This window comes from Heterodontus francisci, chromosome 3 (assembly GCF_036365525.1).
Source record: "Heterodontus francisci isolate sHetFra1 chromosome 3, sHetFra1.hap1, whole genome shotgun sequence".
Lineage (NCBI taxonomy): Eukaryota > Metazoa > Chordata > Chondrichthyes > Heterodontiformes > Heterodontidae > Heterodontus > Heterodontus francisci.
Window position 1 is genome coordinate 92,846,215 of NC_090373.1, and position 14,810 is coordinate 92,861,024.

General features: G+C 43.5%; 1 protein-coding gene across 11 annotated transcripts in view; it reads right to left on the reverse strand.

The window, feature by feature from the left end:
* The window catches only part of supt3h (SPT3 homolog, SAGA and STAGA complex component), a 662,265-nt gene that overhangs the window by 155,134 nt on the left and 492,321 nt on the right, over positions 1 to 14,810 (reverse strand). For all 11 annotated transcript variants that reach the window (XM_068024500.1, XM_068024453.1, XM_068024471.1 and 8 more), the window contains 3 exons: positions 7,302 to 7,414; positions 4,684 to 4,794; positions 2,823 to 3,017 (listed from right to left, as the gene is read on the reverse strand). In XM_068024500.1, coding sequence (XP_067880601.1) covers positions 2,823 to 3,017; positions 4,684 to 4,794; positions 7,302 to 7,414 — 419 coding nt within the window. The remainder of the gene's footprint in view (positions 1 to 2,822; positions 3,018 to 4,683; positions 4,795 to 7,301; positions 7,415 to 14,810) is intronic.

Consider the following 14,810-nt stretch of genomic DNA (forward strand, 5'->3'; position numbering starts at 1 on the left):
ACTTTAACCATGTTAAGTTATGCGGATGGTGATGGTATAAAGAAAATACTGTAAGTTATCAGTCGAGTGAATGGTGCGTGACTGCTAAAAAAAGTGTTTCTCCCAGTTTCTATTTTTTTTTAAACATTGTAATGAAACGCATTTTAGAATGACATTTCATTTCGCCAAGGGCGGAGGTGTCACGGACTTGTATTTTTTTTCTCCTCGGATTAAAACAATGTGCCTTTGAGATTCTGTTAGAAACAGTATGCCTTAAGACAGGGAGAGAAGTTTAGGATTTTTGGGGGCACAATGTGCCATAGGCTGCATTTTGTTACCTAGGTGACAGCAGGAGAGAGAGAGGTCACATGGTATAATGTTTCGATTTGACTGTGTGTAAAACAGACAAAAACTGGTCTGAACCAGTTTGTTTGGAGAGACTTTCCAGTGAAGCTGCTGAGGGAAAAGATCTGTCCATTCTCTCTCAGCAGAAATTCTACAAAGAGCTACAGGCCTAATTAACTGCCTAAAGAGGAAAGAACCCTTTCAAGAGACCATTTGTTTTTTTTTTGATTCGTTCATGGGATGTGGGTGTCGATGGCCAGGCCAGCATTTATTGCCCATCCCTAATTGCCCTTGAGAAAGTGGTGGTGATCTGCCTTCTTGAACTGCTGCAGTCCATGTGGGGTAGTGCCGTTAGGAAGGGGGTTCCAGGATTTTGACCCAGCAACAGTGAAGGAACAGTGATATAATTGCAAGTCAGGATGGTGAGTGGCTTGGAGAGGAACTTGCAGGTGGTAGTGTTCCCAACCATTTGCTGCCCTTGTCCTTCTAGGTGGTAGAAGTCGTGTGTTTGGAAGGTGCTGTCTAAGAAGCCTTGGTGCGTTGTTGCAGTGCATCTTGTAGATGGTACACACTGCTGCCACTGTGCGCTGGTGGTGGAGGGAATGAATGTTTGTGAATGGGGTGCCAATCAAGCGGGCTACTTTGTCCTGGATGGTGTCGAGCTTCATGAGTGTGGTTGGAGATGCACCCATCCAGGCAAGTGGAGAGTATTCCATCACACTCCTGACCTGTGCCTTATAGATGGTGGATAGGCCATCTAGGAGTCAGGAGGTGAGTTATTCACCGCAGAATTCCTAGCCTCTGACCTGCTCTTGTAGCCACGGTATTTATATGACGACTTCAGTTCAGTTTCTGGTCAATGATAACCCCTAGGATGTTGATAGTGGGGGATTCAATGATGGTAATGTCATTGAATGTCAAGGGGAGATGGTTAAATTCTCTCTTGTTGGAGATGGTCATTGCCTGGCACTTGTGTGGCATGAATGTTACTTGCCACTTATCAGCCCAAGCCTGGATATTGTCCAGGTCTTGCTGCATTTCTACATGGACTGCTTCAGTATCTGAGAAGTCGTGAATGGTGCTGAACATTATGCAATCATTAGCGAACATCCCCACTTCTGACCTTATGAATAAAGGCAAGTCATTGATGAAGCAGCTGAAGAGTTGGGCCCAGGACACTACCCTAAGGAACTCCTGCAGTGATGTCCTGGAGTTGAGTTGATTGCCCTCCAACAACCACAACCATCTTCCTTTGCGCCAGGTATGACCCCAACCATTGGAGAGTTTTCCCCCTGATTCCCATTGACTTCAGTTTTGTTAGGGCTCCTTGATGCCATACTCGGTCAAGTATTGCCTTGACGTCAAGGGCAGTCACTCGCACCTCACCTCTTGAGTTCAACTCTTTTGTCCATGTTTGAACCAAGGCTCTAATGAGCTCAGGAGCTGAGTGGCCCTGGCGGAACCCAAACTCGAGAGGCCAAATGGTCTGCTCCTGCTCCTAATTTGTATGTTCGTACAAATCAGTATTACTTTACAATGGTGAAGGTCTAATGGAGGTGAAATTGGTTGGGTGGTGGTGCAAAACGGCAATAGCCAATCAATCAGCAGCCCATTTTACACCCAGTCGCTTCCTTCTTCCACACTGGAAAATGAAAATAATTAAAATAGGTTGTAATGTAAAAGGGGCTACTGGTTTTCCATTACCAGCTTTGCCCAGCTGCCTAGGACTAATTTCACCCCAATATTTCCAGTTGCAAGAGGAGGCAACCTTTGGAATAAAATGCAACCAAAATCAGTAAACACAAAATCTAACGAATTATTGAAAAAGGGGAATAAGCAGGTTCCCGATTCAGTGGATATTGGAAATTTCAGATTCAGGTTTAGGATAACAGAAAGACCTTGTATGAAGGCACAGTAGGGCGGCACAGTGCGCAGTGGTTAGCACCGCAGCCTCACAGCTCCAGCGACCCGGATTCGGTTCTGGGTACTGCCTGCGTGGAGTTTGCAAGTTCTCCCTGTGACCACGAGGGTTTCCGCCTGGTGCTCCAGTTTCCTCTCACAGCCAAAGACTTTCAGGTTGATAGGTAAATTGGCCATTGTAAATTGCCCATAGTGTGGTAGGAGAATTGAGGGAAGGTGGGGATGTGGTAAGGAATTTGGGATTAATGTAGGATTTGTATAAATGGGTGGTTGATGGTCGGCACAGACTCGGTAGGCCAAAGGGTCTGTTTCAGTGCTGTATCTCTCTTTGACTAAAAACTACACAGTATGTCAACTTTCAGTTAGAACTGGATACGCCAAAGTTATCCCCAAATGCTATGTTTGTTCTTTATATGCTTAATTCAAATAAGTGCACTGCTCTGATAAGTTGATAATTCACCAAAGCACTAAATGTAAAACTAAAACTTAGTTCATACTTTTTACTGTGATCATACAGCACGGCATGATGGTACAGAGTGCATAAGAGCCGTTCCATTGAACAAACAGTATTTACCAACCTTTTTTCTCTTGCGGGTTTTAGCTTTAGTATTGCTGGAATCTTGCCCCATGCCTCCATTCCCCATATTTCCTGAATGCGTTTTTGGCATAAAATGTTGTGCTGCTGACGCAGGCGTTGTCGGCGTTGATGGGGGTGTATTCTCAGGAGAGTCAGGATTGCTTTTCAAACTGACATATTGAACTTGAAGTTGTATCTAAAAGGACGCAAAGTAATTTTGCTGAGAGGCTAAAATACTATTAGTTTGTCTATAAACTAAACACCATTCCAAATCTAAGGACCACCACACATTTTATGGGAGACCCAAATTTGCAAAAATATAACCATAAAAATAGTGTAATTTCTTCCCCGTTGAGATATGATAACTATTTTAGGAAATCTTACAGAACTTTAACGATCAGCAATCCATTTTTGATTAAATGTATGTAATCAGAAATACACTTACAGTACAGCATATCTATTCAGTGCAATTTTCTCTCTTCAATGTTTTAAAGAATTATGCTTATGGGGAAATTCTCTTTCCTTCAAGTTAATATCCCATTCACATTATACCTTTTCAATGTGGTCACCACTGGGACCCACCATGCAGGCATTTTTGTGGACAGTCAATTTTGCCTACTTGGTTATCTTGCCAGGAGATGAAGGAAATGTCTTGGCCACTTTCCCTTTTTGTATGGGCAACCAGGGGAAGTTTCCCTTGAAGGAGAAGCTTCTGTGCAAATGTCAGTGATAGTCAAAGCTGTAATAATAAATTTGAAACTGGGCACCTATTTCTAGCACTCTGAGGAAAAGTTATTTTGTTTTGATGCATCAAGAAGGGTAAGGAATATATAAATCCTGTCTGGAGTATACGTAGGACCATTAAAGATAGATGATTCACCTTGTAGATAGCGGGAGTATGGAGTTAAGATACCCATCAGCCAAGATCTAATTGAATGGCAGAACATGCTCAAGGGGCTGAATGGTCTACTGCTGTCCCTACGTTCCTTCCTATACTCCAGGCCCCACAAAAATAAAAATTACACATTTTCAGAGTGGCCTCCAGTGATTCCTTTAAGAACTACTGGTTAAGTCACTACCTGGTACAAATAGGTTGAGAACACTCTAGATATACATACCTGAAAACTGCAATCAGGGTCCTACAACCAGTGCAGTACCCTGATTTCAAAATTTAAGCAGCCTTATAATTGTTAATTCGTTTTTGGGTGGGCCTGTGAATCGGGGGGCCTGGTGCAATGGGACGGCTGTGCTGTCCCTCTGATTATCAACAGCTGGCTGCATATTTTTCAGGTAAGAAAAAGGCCACTGGCAGATGAAAATAGCCCCATAACTTTAATTTAAAAGAATTCAGATAAGAGAAAATATCAATACAATTTACATTTGACTCAGCCAACAGATATACACATATGAAATTTAAGTACCATTAATAATCTCAGTTGTTGATTGATTCTTGCTTCTGTATGATGTTCTCTCTCACATATAAATTGATTAGCAGTTTAACCAAATTGAATGATCTGCTTGCTTGACTTTTCCTGCCAATTCAAAGACATCTCACATATATTGATGTATGCTGCACTATTTCTGCTAGATAACAGTAAGTGGGTTCATTGTCCAGATATTCCACATCAGGTGAAATTACTATTCATATAAATTGCAACCTTACCTGTGGAAGCTGATTTTGCAGCAAGCATGAGTATGGAATATTATGGAATAATCTAAAATAGAACACGTACAAATTCAGCTAAGAAGATAAAACTTGGCACACAGTTTGTTTTTCTACGGGAAGAAATTGGTGCTTTTATGAAGAACCTGGGAGGTAAATTCCTTTCCACTAACAAACTGTCTTAGTTTAAAGTACTTACCTCAGGTAATGTGGTACTGTGATGTGCAAGCGTCATAGACCTGGCATTATTAAATGGATCTCCTGTTTTAGCGGCCATATCCTGCTTCACCAAAAGGGCCAGGTCTACCAGCTTTAAAATATTTAAAAAAAAGAGTTGATTGTGGGATTTTAACATATATGTCATTGTGGCAATATATGAGTCATGAAATATTCACATAACCACTAAGAAATTTGTCAATCTCATAATGAGCTGTGCAATAAAGTTTTCTGCCCTTAAATTACCCAAATTCAGATTCAGAATTGTTATATTCTTGTTGCTAGCAGCACAATGGACTAAAACCACAGAAATGCAGTGTCACTGAGAACAGAGACCCATATCCTCCCTGAAGCTTTGAATTTTTTTTTATTCCTTCACGGAATGTGGGCGTCGCTGGCAAGACCAGCATTTGTTGCCCATCCCTAATTCCCCTTGAACTGAGTGACTTGCGCGGCCATTTCAGAGGGCAGTTAAGAGTCGACCACGTTGCTGTGGGTCTGGAGTCACATGTAGGCCAGACCAGGTAAGGACGGCAGATTTCCTTCCCTAAAGGGCATTAGTGAACCAGATGGGTTTTTACAACAATCGATGATAGTTTCATGGCACCATTACTGAGACTAGCTCAAAGTGGCTGACTTTTTATGCCCATGTCTGTAAGCATAAATTGGACTGCCTTGTTACAATGTGACACCCTTCTTCTAACCCCTGCATATGGCAATTCCATGAAGAGCTTAGAAACAGGGTCTTGTTGTAGCTTGACTATTCATAAATAGTTCAAATTTCTCATAATACACAGAAAACAATTTAGGGGGAAAAATGTCTTAATCAGTTTGAGAATTATGCTAATAAAAAACTACTGTGTGCACAACCAGAATATTACATAACTAATCACCTCAATCACCATTACAAATAGTTTAGAAGTGGCAGTTTTGAATGACTTAAGTGAACAAGTTGGATTTTTACAAAAAAAAAAGCAGCTTTTCATTCTTCTTTGCCAAATGCCAGCTCATAAACCGATTTATGGAGTTCATGTTCATAATTTACCATGGTGGGATAAAAACTCATAGAGTTTGAAATTTGGCTCCATGGTGCCCATTTTTCCGGCACTACGAGTGCTGTTTTGCCCCCAAAATGTAAGGTTGATCTGCTGTTCAACACTCCAGCTAGTGAGGTCTCTTAAACATGCACAACTGAACATGCATTCAGTAGCAGAAAGAAACTCCCAAAAGCACTATTTAAAGAGATCATTAACTACTTGCAGATTAGTTGCTGAGCGATTTCTGGTTGATGCTATGATTGTGGAAGTGTTTGGTGGTCTCCAGAGTTATTTAAAGTTGAAGTCTATAGGAAGTGGTGTGGCATGTGTTGACTTCAAGGATTCTGCACAAACCACTTGCTCTCAGATATGGGTGCGGTAGTATGAATCCTCCTTGGCCTAAGCATGACAGGGAGAATGAGTATAGGCGACACAAAGGAGGACAAACTGCTGGAAGAGGGAGGAGGAGGAGGTGGAGAAGGGCTCTCAGCAGGTAGCCATATCTGCCCAAGGTGCTGAAGGAGCAATTCTCCTGCCTGAACCTCAATGAGAAACAGTAGGCTTAATTTTAAGGCTGCATTTGCTGACAACACAGCCACTGGGTGGCACTGCACTGGCACATGCGCAAATGCAGCCTGTTCAACTAAAACGTCAGTCAGCGACGTTCAGGCAGCTGCCAGGATTAAAGATGGCGCTGCTCAAATAATCACACAAAGGCAACATAAATACATGGCCGGAGAGATCGGGCGGGGGGTTGGGAATGGCCGGACAGCGGGCAGGGGGTGGGGGGGGGGGGAGAATGGCCGGAGAGAGCAGGCGGGGTGAGTGGGGGGGGGGGGGGGAGAATGGCCGGAGAGAGTGGGCGGGGGAATGGCCGGAGAGAGCGGGCGGGGGGCTGCAGGAGAGCGCACCCGCCGCCACCAAGGTTTTCGGCCACTCCTTCCCCTGCTCTCCCCCACACACCACTCTCTCCCCCACACCCCACTCTCTCCCCGCTTGCTCTCTCTCCCATGTTACGTGATGACGTCATCTGGGCATGCGTGTACCAGTCCTGGCAATTTACATGATGACATCATCCGCGCATGCGCCAACCGGTCCTGGCAATGCGGAACGCAGCGCACGCGCAGGGAGCAGGAGTTTCGGGTCACTGACCCGAAACGTTAACTCTGCTTCTCTTTCCACAGATGCTGCCAGACCTGCTGAGTGATTCCAGCATTTCTTGTTTTTGTTTCAGATTTCCAGCATCCGCAGTATTTTGCTTTTAGCTTTAACTCGTGCCAGCCTCTCAATTTTACACCCTGGCTCAGGTGTGCAGCCATTTAACAGCGCAGTTAGTACTGACTGCATGCAATGCTTGATTAACTTCTGTGTCTTTCTGGGGGATAGCAAATTTCAGTTATAACCTCTAGGTTGCTAATCCATGATCATAGCTTCTAGGCTTACCATACCTCATAGCCATTGTAACAAAGATGCAAAATTGCACGTTGACTTTTTTCTCAATTTCACATTAAATTTATTTCATGTATTATTAGGGACACTCCATTTTATAAAGCTTGCACATTACCTGGGCCACTGTCTCATAAGCAAGGTATGCCATGATCTCCAAAGCAACTGGATTAGGCTTGACCTCCATGCTGCTGCAGTCCAACCAGTCTTTAAACTTTGTTGACTTTTTGGCTGTCAATTGCAAACATAATAAATGGTACATTCATTTACGTGAAAAAAAACAATGCACTGCTATGTATTTTACAGCAGCAAACACATAAACAAGGCTGTGATGATGTCAAAGAACTTTTCAGCATGTCATCATGACCTTAAAAACAACGATTTAGCATCGAAGAGCTCGTTTACAAACCTACTACAAATTCAAGTCGTTAGAAGTGTCACTTTTTCCTTTGTTTACAATGTACACCTGTGTTCACCAACTGATATTCTAGCTAATCATTTGTTCCAGCTTTTAGTTACATGAAGTGCTGACTTTCTATTTTCCTAACATTTAAACAGTGACATTTAAATATTACAGGGGTGGCCACGCTTTCAGGAAGAAATAAACTGTACGTCGGCAAAAAGCCACAAGTTTCAAATGTAATATATACAAGCATTCTAACTGGTATTCTCACTGTCGCTATAAATATACCATGCAGAAAATCGGAAATCTAGCCAATCCGTATGACTTTTGACATGCTTTGTTTCTAAGTATGTGATTAGAATTTATATTGTGCTTTTACTCCTTGTCTCAAATGCTCATTTTTTCTCTCATCCTTTCTCTCTCAATATCAGTCATTCTGTTATTTTATTCTTCACCTCACATTCCTTCTCTCCCTCTCTCACCTGTCTCTGTGTCTTTCTGATTCAATTCCCACTTTCATCCTCTCTCATTGCTTCTGTGCCATTTCTTTCATTCTCTTCACCTCCTTGTATGTATCTTTACTTTGCAATAAAATCTGAACATGTTGGAAGTACTCAACAGGTCAAGTAGCATCTGTGGTGAGAATTGACAAATTGTCAGGTGTAAACCCTTTGTCAGAAGTGAATAATGCTATCTTTTTTAAGCAGTTAAGGAAGAATAAGGTACAAGATATAAAAAAATTAGATAACTACCTTGGAGATTTGCTTGAACTACCCTTAGGTGGAAGAAAAAACTTTGCCAGCTGGTTCTTCAGGAGAGTAAATGGTTTGAATAGAGTCCCAGATGGGCTGTATTGCAGTCTGTGGTAAGAATGGACTGGATGGGCAAAATAGCCTTTTCGCATACTATGTTTTCATAGAATTATATAAATTTACAGCATGGAAGGAGGTCGTTTGGCCCATCGTATCCGCATTGGCTGACAAATAGCCATCCAGCCTAATTCTACTTTCCAGCTCTTGTTACGTAGCCTGATAGGTTACGGCACTTCAGGTGGGTAATGGAGTGACTGGTTTCTACGGTCCACCTCCCAACTGCCAGACAGTGTTATTGTTTAAGTTAGTGTTTCAGCCTCTGTGTTTTGTTGGCCAAATAAACAGACAATGACAGGTTTTCTCATAGGTTTAAAGCAGAAGATTAAATATTTATTAAACAACATTCATCACCCGAAATGATCGTAACACCACCCATGCATGCATTCACTCTCATAAGCACACTCAAGAAGAGACAGAAGGTAAAGGGTAAAAGGTGCTGAGGTCAAGGTGTAAATGACTGTTATTTCAGGAAAACCCATGGGATCCTCTTAGAAGGTGAGTTTTAAAGTTGCAGGCCTGTTTGCTGGTTGTCTTGTATTTGCTGAAGACTTCTGGTAGTTCACTTCACTGTGAAGACGGTGCTGATCTTAGTTCAGTTTTCAAAGGTGGAGGAGTGATTTTTAAAAAAGAATTGTCTTTTCTCTGCTGCAGTTGAAAGTAGCCAAGACAGCTGTGCAAAGGACAGGGAGATACTGCACAAACAAAAACTGGATCAGCTATGTCAAGAAATCCAAACTTCATGTGACAAAGGAAGTTTACAAGCTACATACAAAGGAATCAAGACGACGTTTGGCCCTGCCATCACCAAAGTTGCTCCCCTGACGTTGGCAGATGATGAAGTATTCACCGACAGAGGTAAACAGATGTTCCGCTGGGCTGAACCCTACTGTGAGCTGTACTCCTGTGAGTCGGACATCTCCCAATCTGCGCTCGATGCTCTCCTGCAACTTCCTGTCATGGATAAGTTAGATGAAAAAGTCACATCACTGGAGCTTGAGAAGGCCGTAGACCTCCTAGCGAACAGAAGAGCACCGGGCAAAAATGGAATCCTAGCTGAACTGCTTAAGCACAGAAAATTCCATCTATTGCCACACCTTTACAGCCTTCGCCTTCTCTGCTGGAAAGTAGGCTCTGTTCCACAGGAGATGCGTAATATCAAAATCATCATACTATACAAAAACAAAGGCGACAGAGGAGACTGCAGCAACTACAGGGGCATCTCATTCCTTAGCATCACGGGCAAGATCTTTGCTAGGGTCATACTTAAAAGACTCCACTTACTTGCAGACCAAGTGTACCCGGAAGCAAGTGTGGTTTCCATGCCAGCAGATCTACTGTGGATATGATGTTCTCCATACGCCAGCTACAAGAGAACTGTAGGGAACAGAGTATACCCCTTTATCTTACTTTTGCAGATCTCGCTAAGGCATTCGACACCGTCAGCAGAGCAGGGTTCTACAAGACTTTGGAAAAAATTGGCTGCCCACCGAAGCTCCTCAGTCTCATCCGCTCCTTCCATGACATCATGCACTGTACTGTACAGTTTGATGACTCCACTTCTGACAGTTTCGGAGTGAATAATGGAGTGAAATAGGGTTGTGTCCTCGCCCCCACTCTGGCATCTTTTTCTCCATGCTCCTGACCTGTGCCTTCCCTGTTGATAAGGAAGGAGTCCACTTGCACACTAGTTCAGACAGCAAGATCTACAATCTATCAAGGCTGAAAGCGAAGACAAAAACACATGATGTCCTGATCAGAGAACTCCTCTACGCTGATGATGCTGTGCTACTCGCTCACACAGAAACTCAGCTATAAAGACTCAGACTGTCCCTCTCGTGCCTGTAACTTGTTCTCCATGACTGTAGGCATCAAGAAAACCATGGTCATGGGACAAGATGTTGCATCTCTGCCCCGATCACACTAAATAACACCCCACTGGAAGTGGTTAGCAAATTCTACTACCTTGGGTCCACAATGACAGACAATCTGTCCCTTGATGCAGAGCTCGATACACACATAGGAAAAGCAGCTACCACCTTTGGCTGACTTGCAAAATGCGCATGGAATAACACCAAGCTGACCCTTAGGACCAAGCTCCTGGTATACAAGATATAAAAACAAGAAATGCTGGAAATACTCAGCAGGTCTGGCAGCATCTGTGGACAGAGAAGCAGAGTTAATGTTTCAGCTCAGTGACCCTTCATCAGCTGAAACGTTAACTCTGCTTCTCTCTCCACAGATGCTGCCAGACCTGCTGAGTATTTCCAGCATTTCTTGTTTTTATTTCAGATTTCCAGTATCTGCAGTATTTTGCTTGTATTATCATGGTATAGAAGGCCTGTTTTCTCAGCACCTTGCTTTATGGCTGTGAAACATGGGCAACTTACAGCTACCAGGAAAAGCAGCTGAATAATTTTCATCTTTGCTGTCTGTGACTCATTATGGGTATAATCACAAATGTGGCAGTCCTCTCAAAGGCAGAGCTCCCAAGTCTGTTGGCACTAATCAAACGGCTTTGGTGGATCGATCACTTCTGCAGGATGGAAGACAGTCACATAACCAAAGACCTTCTGTATGGCGAGGTAGATGGGCCAGACGACCAGTGGGGTGCCCAAAGGCTCCGTTTCAAGGATGCTTGCAAGTGTGACATGAAGGCCCTAAATGTCGACTATTGCATTAGGGAATCACTAGCGAAAGAGGGAAATGGCAACACATCCTGTGGACTGGTGTGCGCTACCACGACGACCAGCTGCTACAGCAGCTTGGCAACAGGTGAAAACGCCAAACACAACAACTCACAGCGCCACTTGGCACCTTCACATGCAGAACTTGGGGCAGAACCTGCCTCTCGAGGACTGGACTTCACAGCCATCAGCAAAGGTGCACCACGAGAAGACAACCCACTTAAATGGATTCTTTGCTGCTGTCCACCATCTTTTGTAGATGGAAGGATGCCAACCAAACCAACCAACCAATTGGCTTTCAACTTGTCTCAGCAGGGTTCAAATGTTAGCTGGAACTGGTCTCTCTCTCTCAGCCTTTTGCTGAAATTCAAGATGGCTTTCGATGTTGATCGCGTGGTTGGAGAGAGACCGGGCTGATGTTGATGACTGATGGCTGAATGGGAAAGACTCCTTTGTTCTTCAAAATGCTTACCTTTAAAGGTAAACTCATTAAGTGTTAGTTTCGCCCATGGGACTTTACTTCTCAGTTCTTGATGGGCTGGTACAATGGCTTTTGCTGTTCTGGTACAATGGCTTTTGATGGCCCCATGTTGATAATATGAGGGCTGTTCACACTCTATTGTGGTGAAGGTTAGTTAGAGTCATAGTCTGGGGGCTGGATTTTATTTGCAGCCCGACATTGGGTTCCATGGTGGAGGGGGCTGGAAAATCGGAGTGGCGGTGGCCGCCATTGCACCCGATGTCGGGATTGCTGGGCCTGATCTTCCTGGCGCCAGGGAGGCTCCGTGGCGGCTCCATCGTCGCTCTGCGACGGGACCCAAGTTAGCATATTTAAATTAGGCCTTTGCATGAATTAAAATGTAAACCACAGTGATCTTCAATTCCCGATCGTCAGTGCAATGAGCGGCATTCAAGCGCCTTCACTTTCCCGTCCAGAGAAAGCTGGCGCCACCGAGGTGGGGTAAGGGTGAACTCTGTACTCTGTTGGGTAATGGGGGGGTTGGTGGGGGGAAGGGGTGAACTCCATACTCTGTTGGGTATGGGAGGGTGGGGGAGGAGGCAGAACTCTGCGTTATGGTGTGCTGTTTTTAAAAATGGCGCCAGCACTTGCTCCTTCCACATGTGACGCCATGAATGGCGTCGCTGAGGCCACTGTCAATATGTAATGTGGCCACCCGCTGCGTAATCGCGGCGACGTGGGTCCCTTGGGAAATGGCCGCCATGTTCCGTGCCTGCCGCCACTCCTGGTGGCGGGACTACAAAATCCAACCCTGGAAGTGCTTTTGTTTTAGCTCGTTTTGTGCATAGCTCACATCTATGTGTGATAAGCTGTCTCAATTCCATGTAGACAGGGCTAATTGGTTTTTGTTCTCTTAGACATCGGTGTGTATTCTATCCAATCTTTCCTCATAACTAAAATTCTCCAATCCATAATCTCCTCTGCACCCTATCTACTGCAATTACATGTTTTCGAAAGTGCAGTGACCATAACTACATGCAGTACGCCAGCTGTGGCCTAACCAGTGTTTTATACAGTTCTAGCATAACCTCCCAGCTCTTAAACTCTATGCCTCAGCTAATAAAGGCAAGTATCCCATATGCCTTTTTGACCACCTTATCTACCTGTCCAGCCACCTTCAGGGATCTGTGGACATGTACCCCAAGGTCCTTCTGATCCTTTACACTTCTCAGTATCCTACCATTTATTGTGCCTAGTTAGCCTTCTCCAAATGCATTACCTCACATTTCTCTGTATTGAACGCCATTTGCCACTGTTCTGCCCAACTGATTAGTTCATTAATATCTTCCTGCAGTCTAGAGCTTTCCTCTTCATTATCAACCACAAGGCCAATTTTTGTATCATCTGCAAACTTCTTAATCATACCCGCTATATTCAAGTCCAAATCATTGATACATATCGCAAAAAGCAAGAAACCTAGTACTGAGTCCTGCAGAATTCCACTGAAAGCAGCCTTCCAGTCACAAAAACACCCATCGACCATTACCCTTTGTTTCCTGCAACTGAGCCAATTTTGGATCCAATTTGCTACTTTTCCTTGGATCCCATGGGCATTTACTTTCGTGACCAGTCTGCCATGTGAGACCTTATCAAAAGCCTTGCTGAAATCCATGCAGACTACATCAAATACACGACCCTCATCAACCCTCCTTGTTACCTGCTCAAAAAACTCAATCATGTTAGTCACACACAACCTTTCCTTATCAAATCTGTGCCGTTTTTGATTAATCCGTGTCTTTCTACATGAAGAATTATCCTGTCCCTCAGAATTTTTTCAATAATTTTCCCACTACCGAGGGTAGGCTGACTGGCCTGTAATTACTCAGTCTATCCCTTTCTCCCTTTTTAAACAATGGTACAAGCTTAGCTGTCTTCCAGTCTTCTGGCACCATATCTGTAGCCAGAGAGGATTGGAAAACCACGGTCAGAGCAGTTTCTATTTCTTCTCACTTCCCTTAACAGGCTAGGATACAATTCATGCTGGCCTGGGGATTTATCCACTTTCAAAGATATTAAACCCCTTAATATTTCCACTCTCACTATGTTAATTGCATCTAATATTTCACACTCCTCCTCCCTGACTGCAATGCCTGTTTTGGCCCTCTCCTTTGTGAAAACAGATGCAAAGTATTTATTAAGAACTATATCAACGTCCTCCATCTCCACACACAGGTTACCCTTATGGTCCCTAATGGGTCCTACTACTCCTTTAGTTATCCTCTTGCTCTTTATGAATTTATAAAAAAAAACTTCGGGTTTTCCTTTATTTTACTTGCCAATATTTTTTCACGCCCTCTCTTTGCTTTCCTAATTTCCTTTTTAATTACACCGCTACACTTATGCTCCTCTAGGGTTTCTGCAGTATTGAGACCTCATTATCTGCATCTTTTCTTTATCCTCTCCTTTAAGCCCCTTGACATCCAAGGGGCTCTGGATTTGTTAGTCCCTCCCTTTTTCTTTAAGGAAACATACTTGCTCTGAACCCTCACTATCTCTTCCTTGAATGCCTCCCACTGATCTGCGTGGATTTACCTTCAAGTAGCTGTTTCAAGTTCACTTTAGCTAACTCACACTCTCAACTTAGAAAAATTAGCTTTTCCCCAATTGAGAACTTTAATTCCTGGTTGATCTTAGTCCTTCTCAATAACTACCCTAAATCGAACTGAATTATGATCACTTCCACCAAAGTGCTTCCCAACTGATATCCCTTCCACTGCCCAGCTTCATTCCCTAAAACTAAGTCGAGAAATGCCCCCTCTCTTGTAGGGCATCCTACGTACTAGCTAAAAATTTCTCCTGAATGCATTTTAAGAATTATGCTCTCTCTGTGTCTTTCACACTAATTCTATCCCAGTTAATATTAGGGTAGTTGAAATCCCCCACTATTATTTGTTTCATCATTCATTTTTTTTACCATGTGCCTACCCATTGTTTTTTTTCATGTTTGTGCTTTGGGCCAGGGCTGTTCATTTTTCTGTCAATTAGCACCCTCTCTGCACTAACGCTTCGTCTTTCAGCACACCAGTAACATACCGTTTGCCTTTGCTCCATGACCTTCTGGTCAGTTATTCCCTGTGACCCTCTGTCCTATCAACACCTTGCTTTTTGTTAACTCTTGCCCCGCCCCTGCTTTATTTGCTTAAAATCT